This window comes from Myodes glareolus, chromosome 21 (assembly GCF_982192425.1).
Source record: "Myodes glareolus chromosome 21, mMyoGla1.1, whole genome shotgun sequence".
NCBI lineage: Eukaryota > Metazoa > Chordata > Mammalia > Rodentia > Cricetidae > Myodes > Myodes glareolus.
In genome coordinates, this window is record NC_142046.1 from 18,599,691 (window position 1) to 18,614,939 (window position 15,249).

Here is a 15,249-nt window from a genome sequence, read left to right on the forward strand (position 1 = left end):
TGGAAAAGAACAAGAAGGTGGAGGATCTCATTTATAGGAACTTGCTCCCCCGGCCCTGAGAGTCTTACCTCTAAAGGAAGAAATACAACTTCATTGAGGGAATGAGAGAGAGAGAGAGGGGCGGGGGAGAGAAAGGAAGAGAGAGAGGGGAAGGGAATCAGAGGCAAGTGCAGGCCACATGGTACAGTGCATCAGCTGTTGGACCTTCTCCATGTGTCATTGGACACATGCTGCCTTGGGGCACTTAAGCCCTCCTTGTGGGCGCTGCCACAGCTGCAGTCAGGGCCGCTGAAGAAGCGAAGAAGTGGACTCCTTTTCTTCCGGCCCTGGAGACCGGGAAGGCCTTCACCACCTTCTCCCCAGCCAGTGCCTTCCTCCTGGTCCATGGGGGCAGTTGTAGCCAAACTGCTCCTGCCTACGCTCAGCAGCCTGGCCTTCCTCCCCACCGTGAGCATCGCGGCCAAGAGGCGGTTTTACATGGAGGCCATGGTCTATCTCTTCACCATGTTCTTCGTGGTGGTAAGTGGGAGCCTAGGAGGAAGACCTCACAGGGAGGGTCGCTACCACTGTCTTGTGCCAGGCAACGGAGTAACAGGATTTGGAAGAGAAAGGTATGGGTGGGGGTATCCCGTTGACTGGTAAGAAAGGTTTCCTAGTGTCTGTCTTCCTCTGTGGACCTCAGTTTACCCATCTGTGCCAGGAATCTGGAAGAGGGGAGTGGCTGACCTGTGACTGATGGCCCTGTGTCAGTTAGTTGAGGAAAACCTTTGCAGGCTGCTTCTTCTTGGGCTCCCCGCACCCTCCTCTCTACCACCTTTGTCCCAGGAGCTGCTGAGCCGGGGAGGACAAGGGGTGAGTGAGCAGGCCTAGCAATAGACCCACTAGGTTCAGGGAAGGTAGGTAGAGGACCTGGGTGGATCTGACTCCAGAACCGGAAGTTCCTCCATTGAGAAGGACCAGCCTCTCTCTGAGTCCTTTCTTTTTCTTCCTGTTAATGTGTCTGGCTAGCTGGCTGCCTCTCAGTTCCCTCTCCCCCCTGTTCCCTGGTAACGTCCTGGAGTGAGTCTCTTGTTTTTCAGGGGCATGTCTGGCACTGGCCAGCTTCTCTGAAGCCTGATGTCAGGGCCTCTGCCTCTCCTCATCCCCACCATGTGTCTGTCTCTCTCCCTCTGTTTCTCTCACTAGTCCGATGTCTAGTTTTCTCTCCGCCTCTGTCTCTCCTTTCTCTGGGTCTGTATCCAGCTCTTTTGATTACTAGAATTACGCCCCCATGGAGTTCACCCTCCTCTTCTCCCTGATTTGTCCTTCTCTCATTTCTTCTCCTTACCCTCTCTGCTTTATCTACCTGTCCATCCAACTTGCTTCTGTCTGTCTATCTAATCTGCCATCTATCTAATTATATATTTATCCGCCATCTATTTATTTATCTTTTGTCTTGTTCTAATATACCTATATATTCTATATAATATCTTTATTCACCATCTATCTATCATCTGTCTACCAATCCTCTCTCCCTGTCCATTCACCTACCCATCTATCCTCTCTCCATCTTAAAGCCCCCATCACTAAGCCCCTGAGTTCTTCTGAGTACCCCTCACACTGGTCCTCACTGCTGCCCTCACCAGGGGCCACGCCACCTCCCTCACTGCTCCATAGCCTCTGTTTCTCTCTATAACACCCATCCCTCAGGAGTTTGTGTGGTGTGTGGCCCACACGTTGGTAGGATATGTGCCCAGGGCTGGCAAGCAGCCTGTTAGTCTCCTCCTTAAGGTAGACAAAGCTTTGAAAAATAGTGTCCTGTCCCTAGGCCCACCTCTTCCAGCAGCAGGGTCTCAGTAGGCAAGAGCCTGGAGTATGTGGGCGTACTCAGCTGGTTGTGAGTGAGGCCACGAGCACACACACACGTGTGTTCACACATCACTCGATCTCCTGAGTAAGCCAGAGTGACTGTCTAGTAGTGGGAGAAGCCTCCAGCGCTTGTGGGCTGACAGCATTCGGAGAGGGGTTGGCACATCTCTACCTCCTGGTTGTGGTGGTCCCAGCAGTGAGTTTCTCCAAGGAACTGGAAGCTCTAGGGTTCTGAGTTCACTTTAGGAGGGGAGGATATTAGACCATGACACGCCACAGCAACCAGGGTGGGGAGGGGCTCACCATCACTCATGAGCCTAAGGTAGTGGTTTACATTTGATGTAAGAGGAAACTGAGTTTCAGAGAAGCTGGACCGCCAGTGTCACCATGAATACCACTGAGATCCTGATCTACCTACTTTCCTGCTCTGTCACTTGTTCCTTCCAAGACCCTGGTCAAGGTCAGAGCCAAGATGAGACCTAAGGTCAGGGACAGAAACCAGGTTCTTGTGGCCAAGGCCCACGTTAGATACAGCGCAGAAAACACACAGGCTCCGGTTAAGTCACCCCTGCCTGCCTGGGCTTGGGCTGGCCTGGGCTTGGGCTGGCCTACAGCTGCTTCTGTGCCAGCCTCAGAGGCCCACCCCGCCCCGCCCCACCCAGAGTGGCAGGGCCAGCTGTCTCCTATGACAAATGTCCCCTGGCCTCAAAGCCACAGTCTGTGCCTCCCAGAGTTCTGCCTTCCACGTGGCTCCTCCAGGACCCTCCATGGCAACCACCAGTCGTGTGGTGTGCTGGTGCCGAATACAAGGATGGCTCTTGGTGTCAGTTACCCAAGAGTGGGCCTGATTTATTCCATTAGGCTCCTGTCCTAATATTATAGGCATCAAGTCTAAAAGCGGGTTCTAATCTAAGAATCTCGGACAGTAGTGTCCTCTTCATATGTTGAACAGCGCAGCAAACATGCTAAAAGAAGGATCTGAGTCTTAATCTTTCCCGGGAGTCTCACAAGGGAGACAGCTGTTTCCCTGAGCCCATTGACTCAACAGCACACAAAGCCACAATCAGATATTATGAGCCTATGCCCACATGTTGCTTTCAACACGCTTTTGAGGGGCCTGGGGGATGTTTTTCAATGCTTTGCTGATTTTAACACGTGGTCTTAGCCCTGGCCACCACATCTCACACAAACATACACTGCTCTGAGTCAGGGGTGTAAAAGAATCACAAAGGAGAAACAGAGAACATAGAACAATCAAAGTTCATACGTTCACCTGAGCCTGTAGGACTCGGTTACACTAGAAATTCAAAGGTTGATTGCACTGTTTTTCCCAGAGGTGAGTTCATTCAGAGAGGAGGTGAGTACAGTGAGCTAAATGATCTCAAAGCACAATATTAACTTGGTTTTGGGTTGGGTGAAAGTTTGATTTGTAAAGGCAAACTTTAAACAGCATTTCCCAGAACAAGCATTCCCTTGTGGGGTGTTGTGCTATGCCGCTATCATCAGGGTCTCCTGGCCAGCCCCGCAGGACAGGTGTGCTCACTCCCTTGGACAGAGGAGACCCCGAGAGACCAGCCTCTTGCTTGCACCCCTCTGCTAGATCTGCTGGATGAACAGCAGGGTTGGAGCTTCTGCCACACCCCATTATGTCCTAGCCTAGCCCAGGTTGGGCCAAATCCACCTGCCCTCTGGGGAGGGAGTGTACCCATCACTGCCTTGCCTCCTCGGGCAGGAGATGCCCCAGGGAAATTCACAGTCACACATAGCCCAAAAGAACCTCAGGGCCTGAGGACAGTGAGATCCCCTGCAGGAAAACCTCTGGCCTTCCCACAGGCAAGCACTCTATGCTGGGATCCAGTCTAGCGAGGCTCTTCTCCTCCTCATGGGGGAAGGTATCGATGTTTCAGAATCTTACAGTTTTACTCGTTCACGGGGGCCTATACAACAAAAGGGAGCACAGATGTTACAGAGAGTGGGCTCTGGTTGAGTGATGCGGCTTTGTAAGGAGCCGGAAGAGCGGGAGCCCCTCCCAGAGCTGAGTTCCTTTCCTCTTCTGCTCTAGAGCCTCCATCTGGCCCCACATGAAGCTCGTCCTCCCCTGCGCTAAATAGAGCTCACTCCTAGTAGGTTAGCCTCCTCTTCCCCAGCGTCCCTTTAAAAAGGTGCAGTGCCCAAAGCTCAAGGCAGCATCAAAGCTCTGGGTGAGGCTGACCCGACCCAGAAGCTGGACCACCTGCCTCCCTCCCTTCTCCTGGATGCTCTCAATTGACTGACAGTCCACGTGCAACTGCGATCAGCAGGAGGTCTCCAAGCTTCTAAGGCGGGCCCCCGCTTGCTTGACTGACACATCCATCACCCAGGGTCCCCAGCCCCCTGTGGTGCCCCTGCTGCCTCCAGACAAGAGCTGTTTTCCAGCTTGCCTGCGCCTCCTGCTGAGTTGGGCCCAACCAAGAGTCGATTGTGTTGGCTCCCGGGCTTGTTTGTGCCGGTCGCACTTGTCAAAATAATTATGTCATGTAATTAAATATTACTTAAAACGAGGGAATGTGAAGCAAGGGGAGAGAGAGATGCTTTCTGTAAGAAATAAGTTGACTGCTTGGAAATACTTCATATAGGGCCTTTTGCTTTAGAGCAAATCTGTTCAGCTACACGTCATGAACATGCCTGCTAGAGTATCGGAGAGAGGTGGAGAAAAGAGAGTGTCAGGATCAGCGCCTGCTTGGGGGTGTCTAAGGTCCTCCTCCTTTTTGAAGGGACAAGGGTCCAAGATTAAAGGTTCACATGCAAAGATTGATGCGGGAACACGTGTGCACTTTCACGTCAGCCCAGGGGCAAAAGGTGTGTGTGTGTGTGTGTGTATGTGTGTTGCTTTAGGGTCCCCTCCTTAACAGGCTTCATCTGTGTGACTACCAGCTTTGGGCCAGTGGTACGAGAGTCTGAAAGTGATATTTAGTTCCAGGCCTCCTGAACTCACCTGTTTAATCTCCACAAGACCTAGCTGGGGAGGAGGTATCCAATTGTGTGCCCTGATAACAAGGGGAAGCTGACACACAGAGCCGCTAAGGTCTCGCAGCAAGTGAGGGGTCTGTGGCTTGGGACCAGCTCTCGCCCACCACTGATGCTCATGGCCTGCTCACCTGTGATTTTCCCGCAGTTCTCCCATGCCTGCGATGGGCCTGGCTTGTCTATGCTGTGCTTCATGCGCCGTGACATCCTGGAGTACTTCAGCATCTATGGGACGGCCCTGAGCATGTGGGTCTCACTAATGGGTGAGTGGCTGTCTCTGCCAGTGGAGGGTGGGGGGAGCCAGTCCCCAACACCAGCCAGAGCCCAGACCATCTCTGAGATCCTCTCCCTCCTTTCTGCTTTGCAAAGCCAGCAACTTAATCTACTGAAAAAAGCACGCACATTTCTTAGCTGCCTACAGTCTTGCTTTTCACGTCCTTCAACGATGCCTGTAATAAGCACTTGTGACACTGAAAAAAGCAAAGGCACACAAAGGAGAGAGAAAATGTGTCCCCACACTCAGTCCTGCAGAGACCACCATGCCCTTAGTTCCGGGACTTCATCTCCCAGAGCATCCTCCAGGCTCAAGGGAATATTTGCTTTTAGGGGTCATCATCAGCCCTGGGTTTAGGCGTGGGGTCATTCAAAATCATCATCTTGGACCTGGGGTAAGACTTAGTGGTAGAGCACTGGTCTGGTGAGCAATAGGTCTCATCCCTTGGTTCTATCTCCAGCACTGCAAAAATTTGAAAAAGAAAGAAGGAAGGTGTCCTAGTTAGGGTTTCTATGGCTGTGAAGAGACACCATGACCACAGCAGCTCTTAAAATAAAGGAAAACATCTAATTGGGGCTGGCTTACAGTTTCAGATATTTAGTCCATTATCATCGTGGTGGGAAGCATTCAGGCAAACATGGGCAGGAGAAGGAACTGAGAATTCTGCATCTGGATCTGCAGGCAGCAGGAAGAGAATGAAGCACACTGGGACTGACTTAAGATTCTAAGACCTCAAGCCTACCCACAGTGATAGGCTTCCTCCAACAAGACCACGCCTACTTCAAAAGTCACACCTCTTAATAGTGCCACTCCCTGTGAGACTATGGGGGGGGAGCTTTTTTTCAAACCACCACAGAAGGGATGGAGGGAGGAAGAAAGCAGGAAGGGAGGAGAAGGAAGGGAGAAAGGAAGGAAGCAAAGAAGGAGGGAGCAAGGGAGGAAGGGAGGAAGGGAGGAAGGAAGGAAGGAAGGAAGGAAGGAAGGAAGGAAGGGAGGAGAAGAAAAGGAGAAAGGAAGGAAGAAAAGAAGAAGGGAGGAAGGGAGGAAGGAAGGAAGGAAGGAAGGAAGGAAGGAAGGAAGGAAGGAAGGAAGGAAGGAAGGAAAGAAGAGAAAGAAATGAAAAGAGAAAGGAAATAAAGAAAAGGGAGAAACCAAACACACTCAGCCTTGCTTCTCAGGGATGCTGTGTTTCTCAGGGTGGCCGTGTTTATCTGAGGCTCCCTCCTGAGACCCAGCCCTATGCACCACTCACCACCCACTCACATATCTCTGGTCTTGAGCCTTTTGTCCCAGGATTCCCAGGAAATACTGACTACTCGATCTACCGTGTAATTCCAGCCACCCTGATCCGGGGAAGCAGCATCCCCCGTTTCCTCCAAATAAACCAAAATTCAGACCCTGTGGGGGACCAAGCTGGGCCTTTGGGTCCTTCAGACGGAGAGGACACCCAATGGGTCCCCAAGGGTGGAGGCACAGCCAAGGGGAGAGAAGCAGCTCACCATTCCCATGCCTCTCTCCAGCCCTGGCCGACTTTGATGAGCCACAGAGGTCAACCTTCACGATGTTCGGTGTCCTCACCATCGCCGTGCGGACTTTCCATGACCGCTGGGGCTATGGGGTTTACTCAGGCCCCATAGGGACAGCCATCCTCATCATCGCTATGAAGTGGGTGAGTACTGTGTGTGTCTCGGCTGACGGGGTCCAGGGACCCTACAATTCTCCCATGACCTTGCTTCCTCTTATATGGGGTCCTATATCTCATACCCCTATATGAAAGTGGACTAACATAAGAATTGAGCCAAAACCCCTAGAGTCCCTAGAAATGGTGACTTGTGCTTAAACCCTATTCCCTGATGGCTCGTCAGTAATTACTGGTCCTCAGTAAAGCCAAAACTCCTTTTTCTCTGCTCTGTGTCCAATACCCATAGAGACTGTTTCTAAACCCAGGCACACATGCATGGCTTTTAATGCACCCAGAGATGAGGAGACCACTCATCATCACGACCATCTCTGCCATTATTGTGTCAACATCATCGTTCTCATTCCGAGAGACAGTGGCTGCTTACAACACCAGTTTGGAGAGCAGCTAGGTTGAGCTGCCTGAAGGGAGCAAGCTTTGGATATTGTGAGGAAGGAAGGTTTGAGGTGGGGGTGAAGCAGAGTTTTAAGAAGGACTACCCCTGGAGAATGCCCTGGTGCCTGGCACTTACTCTGCCTTCTGTAGTTCCAAGGCAATCTTGGCTGCAAGGCTACAAGCTAGCCATCACGAACAAGGGTCCTGACGGCAGACTAGACCCAGGGATGTCTCCTCGGCCCCCCTCAGAGCAGTCAGTCCCAAAACACAGACCTGAAAGGTCAACAGGCTTTAGATGAAGCAGGTGGCAGCCCAGGCCCCACGTTCTCACCAGGCCTGTGCATATTGCCTGCAACACCACTTTGGATCTCAGGGTTCCCCTAAGTAGAGCCTCAGCAGTGCAGAGCAGGGCAGGCAGTGCTTCGGAGGGAGGGAGGGGTCCTCCAATTCATCTGCAGCAAAGGGACAGCCGGTAAAAGCAGGCAGGAAGCTTCCAAGCTGTCTCCTACTCGTGCAGGCCCGGAAGAACCCAGGCTTATTCTGCTTTTTAGTTAAGGGTGAAGCTAAGGTACACAGAGTTCAGGAGACAAACCTGCAGCCCCAGTGAGCAGTGGCTGCTGGACTTGGCCTTTACGGGGACAATAAAGAGCTTCTGCCTTACTCTGATTGGGGTGAAGCTGGCCTTGGCTGACCCTGGAGGCCAGAGCCTCCTGTGGCAAAGGTGCTGGGGTTCTGCACAGTTAATTAACAAGCTGGAATGCACAGACATGAAGGCTCCCTCTGATGTTGCTTCCTTGTCCCACCCATCATGGCTTCTTTGCTACCCATGGCTTAGTCTGGATCTGATCACATCTTTTTAAGATACGTCTCACTTTGTACCTCTGGCTGACCTCCAGCTCACAGAGATCCGCCTTCCTCTGCCTCCTGAGTGCTGGAATTAAAGCCCAGCATGCCCATCCTGACGGATAGCATACATGTGTGTTAGTGTCCCCCCACTAAATGCCAGGCTTCCCAGGTCTCCGGTGAGAATGGGAGTGAGAGAGGCTGTAGCCATCCACATCTGGGGCGCAGATCCCATCTCCTAGACCAGTAGATATGTAGGTTTGGACTTGCTTCTTAGAAAAGGGATAGCATTCCTTCTCATGTCTCACCCTTTGGGGGAATAGGTATGGGAACAACAGTTGGAGAGCAGAAGCTGAGTTAGATAGAAAACAGGGGTACCCAGGGCAAGGAAGGCCCTTGGGTGATCTTGGATATTCTTCCCCTCTCTGGGGCCCCAGTGTTACAATTGCGGGATTGGCCCCATGAAGGCTTCCCACACCACTACCGCCTGCACCCAGGCTAATTAGCTTTACCCACAGCACTGACACCATTCACTGAGTCCTCCACTCCTGTCAATAATGGCAAGTTTTAGAAAACTGGAAACAGTGTTTCGCCGCTCATTTGCTGGTAAAGCCAGCTCTGGCCAGCTGTTGATGGCCTTTGTGTTTCCGGTGTGTGCATTCAGTGGGCATTCAGTGACGGGTGCAGTCAAGGGCTGCTGCCCTGTGCCCACTGCATGCCCCGTATGGTGGTATGTATAATGGTCTACCCCCACTGAAACCTGAACCATCCTGCGTCTAAAATACCTCCGGGCCCCAGGGGTCTGCATTCCACAAAGGAACCACAGGTATTCCATCTCGTCTGTGTAATACCTCGTCTTCCCAAGCTTGAACACACAGCAGACCCTTACGTAAGGCAACGGGGCCTGAGAAATCAGGGTTAACGGAGAAGGACCACTGAGCTGGTAACGTTGATCATATTTGTCTTTGCGTCACTGAAGTCCCAGACTGCCACACAAGCCACCTGGAGAGGAGTACAGGGCTCATGGGTACCAAATAAGCTGATACCCTTTCTCTGTTAACGGTCTCCATGGAAACACCCTCTTGCTGGGAGATAAGAGTGCATCAGTGGCCTTGCTCCCTCTCAAAGAGGCAACAAGGGCAGTGGGGTCCCAGGGAGAATTGGCCTAGAGATTCCCAGCCCTATCTCTCAGGCAGAGATCTCTGTCAGTTTTACTTCAAGGAGGCCCAGTCCTTGCAGAACTGACAGAAGTGCTCAGGCATGCAGAGGAATGGGGGTGCGGCACTTCTATTTGAAGATGGTAGGGGACGGCAGTGGGATCATGCCCAGACAACTCAGGAAGGGACCCTTCTCTGTGCTGCACCTCAAAAGCCTTAATATTCTCACCTTGCACCCACAGCTGAAGAAGATGAAGGAGAAGAAGGGTTTGTACCCGGACAAGAGCATCTACACTCAGCAGATTGGTCCTGGTCTCTGCTTTGGGGCACTGGCCCTGATGCTTCGCTTCTTCTTTGAGGTACCAGGCCTGTGGGGAGGGGATGGAGCCCTCTGGAAATGGCTCAGCTTAACAGAAGGATAGGCTGGCTTTACAGGGAGGCTCTAAGCCATGCATTCTGTTGTGGTGGGAATTGAAGTTGGTACTCCCCATCCCCAGTGTGCCAGCATCATAGGCTGTGGGGACCTGAGGGTCACAGGGAGTCAAATCAGGCCCTGACTTCAGGAAGTTTGCATGTCCTAGAAGATCCAAGATGCATGTCCTGGAAGAGACCAGCGGCTGATGCCCGGAACCTAGGGGACAGGGGACAGAGGGAGGCAGAGAACCTTTCTGCCATCTTCTCAGAACGGGATGACTGACAGAGGCACCAGGTGGCTAGCAGGGCTTAGTTGAGGGAAGGGGCCAAGGCCCCAGACTGACTCTCTCTCCTCCACAGGAATGGGATTACACCTATGTCCACAGCTTCTACCACTGTGCCCTGGCCATGTCCTTCGTCCTGCTGCTGCCCAAGGTCAACAAGAAGGCTGGGAATGCGGGGGCTCCTGCAAAACTGACCTTCTCCACCCTCTGCTGCACTTGTGTCTGACCACAGTCCTTGTTCTGGCCCCACAGTCCTTTCTGTCTGGCAGCCCCACCATCTCTCTCAAGAAACTTCCTATTCTTTCCCATGTGGTGTGTCAATGAGAAATGGTCTCTTCTGCACCCCAAGAGACCAACAGACTCGCTACACTCTGCTGAGTGCTGATTAGGGACCCTTGTTCACAGACTCCTTGTTCACCAATTGCTTCATTCCAGTGCAGGAAAACAAAAAGGGAATTTTCTCCTCCAAAACCTCATAACCATAGGTGTGCCTGGCAGAGCTCTAGGTCAGTAGATACTGGTCACAGTCCCAGCCCAGTAGCATACACAACAGGGGTTATCTTGTCCCCAGATCCTGCCTGCCTGGATTTCTGCTTTCTCTAGAAAACTGGTATTGCCACTTCTACCCCCTGCCCAGGTTCTGAAACCTCCCCCACCCCACCTTTTAGGAAGCTGGAGCCAGTAAAACCAGTGTTGGCCTGGACCCAAGCTTTAGCCAGGTCTTAGATCAAGCCACTCAGAGTAAACTCCTAATCAGCCAGTAGTCATTAGCCTCCAAGAATACCTTACATACACCTGGTTCCTAGAACAAGTCTGTACGCTAAGTGTTACAGTTCCGGTCTTGGGGGAGTGCCTGTCAGAATCCCTAAGGGCAGTGCTGGTAGACACAGAGCTAAGTCTGCTGCTGGCGGGGTACACTGTTGGTCTTCAGTTTATTTTACACCGTCCTGGAGCTTCCTCTGGGGCCCTGAAGGAAAGGTGGGTGCAGGCGATATCCCTGGGCCAGGACTTGCTGGGACTGTACCGTACTGTAGGCAGTCCTGTCTGTGACAGACTGGGGACCAGGGCATGGCAGGGCATGGCAGCCACCACAACAGCTTTCAGACATCACCTCACAAGCCTGCATCTCCCCAGCACCCCCTGTCATTCCCTTTCCTGATGACCCAAGGCCCAGCTGTCATCAGGAAGTTACCTACACCTGTCTGGGACTTATTAATGTCTCCAGATGGTGCCACTTCAAGGGAGCAGCTACCCACATCCGGTCCCCACCCACGAGGCCCTGGCAATCTCTCCTAGGTCACCTCCTGTACCTCCTAAAGAAGCCAGCTCCACCACTTGGTTTGAATGTTCCTCTCTTCCTAGCTGACCCTTCAGCCTAGCCTTCTGGGGACCTACCTTCACGAACACCCACAACTCCATGTTTCTCAGCTATCTCTACCTGTCCCTTCCCTGCCACCATCCCCTCCATATGGTAGACAGAGGTTACCCATAGGCCTCACCCCATCTCTGGCACCAGAGACTTTTAATGATAGAACAGCCTATGATGTCATGGGGCACCTCAGAAAGTTCAAACCTGGCTCCTAGGGACTAGGATTCGTTTACCAGGTAAGGAAGACACGACACATAGTCTGGCCTCTGAGGCTCCTAAGAAAAGGAGTAGAGGGCTGGAGAGACAGCTCAGTGGTTCAGAGCACTTGTTACCCTTCCAGAGGACCCAAGTTCAATTCCAAGCACCCACTCAGCAGCTCACAACCATCTGTGAATCCAGATCTAGAGGATGTGATCAAGATGAGATCCCTCTTCTGGCCTCCAAAAGACCAGGCACGCATGTGGTACATATACATACTTGGAAGCAAACACCCATACACACAAAAAAGTAAAAATAAATAAACATAAAAACCAAATAAAATCAAACTCAGAGGGAGAAGACCAGGAACAGAGCAGGGAGAAGGGCCCTGAGATATGGAGGCCTCGCTCACCTTGCTGCTAAGCCCTCATCTGGTCTCCAGTCACATACAGGCTCACACCTCACAGGCAGATGTAGACACACGCCTACATGCGACATATGCCTATGTACCTTAGACACATATCACATGTGCTTAATACACCAGGGAGACACAGAGTGTCCTAGAACCCAGGCTTCCTTTGGGTCACCTCTTACTTCCATAGGACAAGCAACTGAGTCAGAGCTGCTCACCCCAGTGAGAGGCAGAGATGAAACAAGCCAGGTGAGATGTCTGGGCCCCTCCAGAAGAAGGTGCCTGCAGGGTGTCCCCAGCACATCACTTCTCTGTCTTGCCCCACCCCCAAGGCCAGCAACCCTGCCTCCAGCTCTGCAGCCACTCTTGGGAAACTAGAGGCCGCAAGATGCCCTTGAGCAGGGAGGGGCCAAAAAGGGTCATACTGCCGGGCTCTCCCCGGTGGTGCTGCTGATTTATGAGAGCCTTCTGGGCACCTGGCCAAGGCTGTAAGTCACGGAAGATTAGGAGGCGCACTCCAGCCCTCAGCCCAGCCACTGCAGCCTGTGCCTGACTTCAAGGGCTCCAGAATGAACCCTTACCCCCTCCAAGCATCTCAGATCCCATGCCTGCTTGTGAGGGCCCTGGACACAGTCCTGAGCCCAGTTTGCAGATGAGAATACTGAGGACCACAGATGCTAGTAACACGGGACAGTGGCTGCAGACCTAGCAATGGCACTCAGGGCTTCCCCTCGACACTCCACTTGTGGCCTCTTCCAAGAACTACATTGACATCTTGGGACGCTAATCAGGATCAGGAGGGGAAGACAGGAAGGAAGGAGCCACTGTGTTCCCCAGTGACTACTGGCACTTCAAAACTAGCAAGAAAGGACCAGCTCTTAGATGCCAATGACTCTGAACCCTGCTGCTGTCCAGCCCAGGGTCTCTGTATCCCTGGAATTTGGGAGTCATAGCATGTGGAGCCAAAGAGGGCTTCCAAGGTTATCCAGCTACTTAGGACTCTAGACAGAACATCCTCTCCTATCTCGCATGTTGGGGAGACCCAGAAGCATGCATCCTGATATCCCTGTCTCCAGAGTGCTTAGGAAAACCACTATGGGAGCTCCTAGGAGTTGAAGGACCACACTGCCTGAGGAAACCTGCCGCTGTATGGATATAGGGTCCCCTCATAGGGCAGCTGATCATGTGCGCTGTGGTTGTTGGTAAACTGAGTCAGAACTGTAAGTAGCAGCAGTCATAAACAGAACTGCAGAGACCAGGGGGTGCATCTGAACTAAAAGTCTATGGTACAGAATTAGACCTCCCCTCCCCCCACACCCACAGAGACGGGGAGGAGATAGTGTGTCAAGGACATGATAGAGGACCCTCTGCCTCAGTGATCGTGGAGGTGAAATGGTCACAATGCACAAACTGAATGGGCCAAGTTCTAATGGCGGCATTCAGATGGTGGAGATGGGGAGGCCACTCTGAGAGACATCAAGCCAGCCCCTGATAAAGACAGAGACGTTTTTTGTGTATGTGCAGGAGTGAGCTAACGTGGACAAGGGCAGACCCTGGCATGCTGTGAGGAAGAACCTCCAGTTCAACTGGGGAGCTGTACCCCCAGGTCCACAATGAACACTCAGCTTGTAAAAAGAATGGGCTGCTGTGGCTGCTGAGGAAAGAGTAGCGTGGATACCCTGTGCTCTCAGTGGGTAGCCTTCCCCAAGCTAAAGCCTTAGCCCTGCCCTTGGTTCCTGTGCATGTCCCCGTCTCCAGCACACTTGCCAAAGACATACTTCATTTCAAAATCAGACATGGTCCTTTTAAGCTCAGTTTGAACCTAGTGTCTTATGCTGTCCCCCAACCCCACCCCCCACACACCCACAGCCCTGTTTCTAAGTTCCCTGGATGTTCAGATTTGAGAAATCCCAAGTTAAGACAAGGGGCAGAAACAGAGAGGCTGGGACTCCCGGATCTGGCTGGGGCTTCCCTGACAGGATATGGGTGGGAGGGTGGGGCCCTCCTCCTAGTCTGTCACATCTAAATCTGGGAAGATGAGCGGGCACAGGCCCATCACAGCCATCCTGCGCCTGAGCATGACCACAAGTCATCTCAGTGTCCAGGGCAAAGGCATGCTTGGTCCCACAATAAGTGTGCACACATACCCTCCTGGCACACCCCGTTGGGGCCCCACTCAGGGCGAGAGTGTGCCCTACCTTGGACAGCGAGGCAAATGGAGAGGGATAGTGTAAACATTTACAGCTAGGTAGACACAACAGTCCATTGTGGCAGCAGCCTGGCTTCCCCCAGCAGGGGAGAGGCTGTTGGGGAGCAGGAGAGCGCCTGGGCAGCCGCCAGGACCTGCGCGCAGAGGTGTTTTTGTCTGAGGCCGTCTGCGCGCTGCCGCCTGCCTCTGTCGGTCTGCTACTGAAATTTCCTGTCTCTGTTATTCTCTTCTTCAGGAAGAGATCTGAAACCCAAAACTTTTATTGCTCCTTTAAAAGGGCTTTACAGCTCCCCACCCGCTTCCCAGACTTGTCCGGCTTGGAGAGCTGGGATTGTCGTTGGGGCAGCATGCTGGGCACTGGGTCTCTGTGGGCAGGCCAACCACAGGGTCTTGGCTGAGGAGGAACAGAAAGAAAGAAGAGGGGGGGAGCTGGGGAGCTAGAGTGGCCCAGGACAGATGGAACTGGCTTAGCTGTTCTGCGTGTCCTTCCTGATGGCTGATGAGCAGATTATGCACAGACATGGGGACCCAGAACCATGTACCCGAACACTTTAGCTGACCTCAGCCCCCTTTTCTACCTCTGCAAACTGTTTGTTTACCTTTAAAAACAGAATCAGCAGCCTCAGCCTGCCGTCCCTTGGAGAGAGTTAAGTCAGAACCAAGTCGATTTGGAAAAGGGTTAGGAAATTAAAATCAGAAAGAAGAGAGCTGGGCGGGTGGACATAGGATGTAGACTAATCCAGGCAGGTCAGGTTCCAGCCTTCTCTCTACAATCTCAGGCAAACGTCATGGGTCCTCTTAGCCTCAGTTTGCCCGTTTAAAACAGGGTCTGACATTTAAATCTTCTCAGGATTAGATGAAGCAGACAGGGGCTGGGAAATAGTGTAGTGGACTCAGGTGTGGTAGCTTTCCATTTTTAGATATTTTTATTTAGTGTGTGTGTGTGTGTGTGTGTGTGTGTGTGTGTGTGTGTGTGTGTAAGGGGGGAGAAGAGATTAATAGGCGAGCATGTAGGTGCACACACGCCACAGCACATGCATAAAGGCCAGAGGACAGCTGTTGGGGTGGGGTCCAGGGATTCCATGGATTGAATTTAGGCCATCAGGGCTGGCGAAGCAAACACTTTTGCCTACTGATTCTCTTTGCCATCCCAGAACAACA

General features: G+C 52.4%; 1 protein-coding gene across 1 annotated transcript; it reads left to right on the forward strand.

Annotated features, from left to right (window-relative positions):
* The first annotated feature begins 304 nt into the window (after positions 1-304).
* On the forward strand, positions 305-10,198 carry Mymk (myomaker, myoblast fusion factor). Its single transcript, XM_048432291.3, has 5 exons — positions 305-519; positions 5,003-5,117; positions 6,649-6,797; positions 9,445-9,561; positions 9,977-10,198. The coding sequence occupies exons 1-5, from the start codon at positions 385-387 to the stop codon at positions 10,124-10,126; spliced, it is 666 nt and encodes a 221-aa protein (XP_048288248.1). The 5' UTR covers positions 305-384; the 3' UTR covers positions 10,127-10,198.
* Positions 10,199-15,249: the final 5,051 nt, after the last annotated feature.

What these genes read in the sequence shown, in the direction of transcription:
- Mymk (XM_048432291.3), top strand. Translation starts at nt 385, where the DNA reads ATGGGGGCAGTTGTAGCCAAACTGCTCCTGCCTACGCTCAGCAGCCTG. An exon ending in TCACCATGTTCTTCGTGGTG is followed by an intron (nt 520 to 5,002) that starts GTAAGTGGGAGC and finishes ATTTTCCCGCAG; the next exon opens with TTCTCCCATGCCTGCGATGG. An exon ending in CATGTGGGTCTCACTAATGG is followed by an intron (nt 5,118 to 6,648) that starts GTGAGTGGCTGT and finishes GCCTCTCTCCAG; the next exon opens with CCCTGGCCGACTTTGATGAG.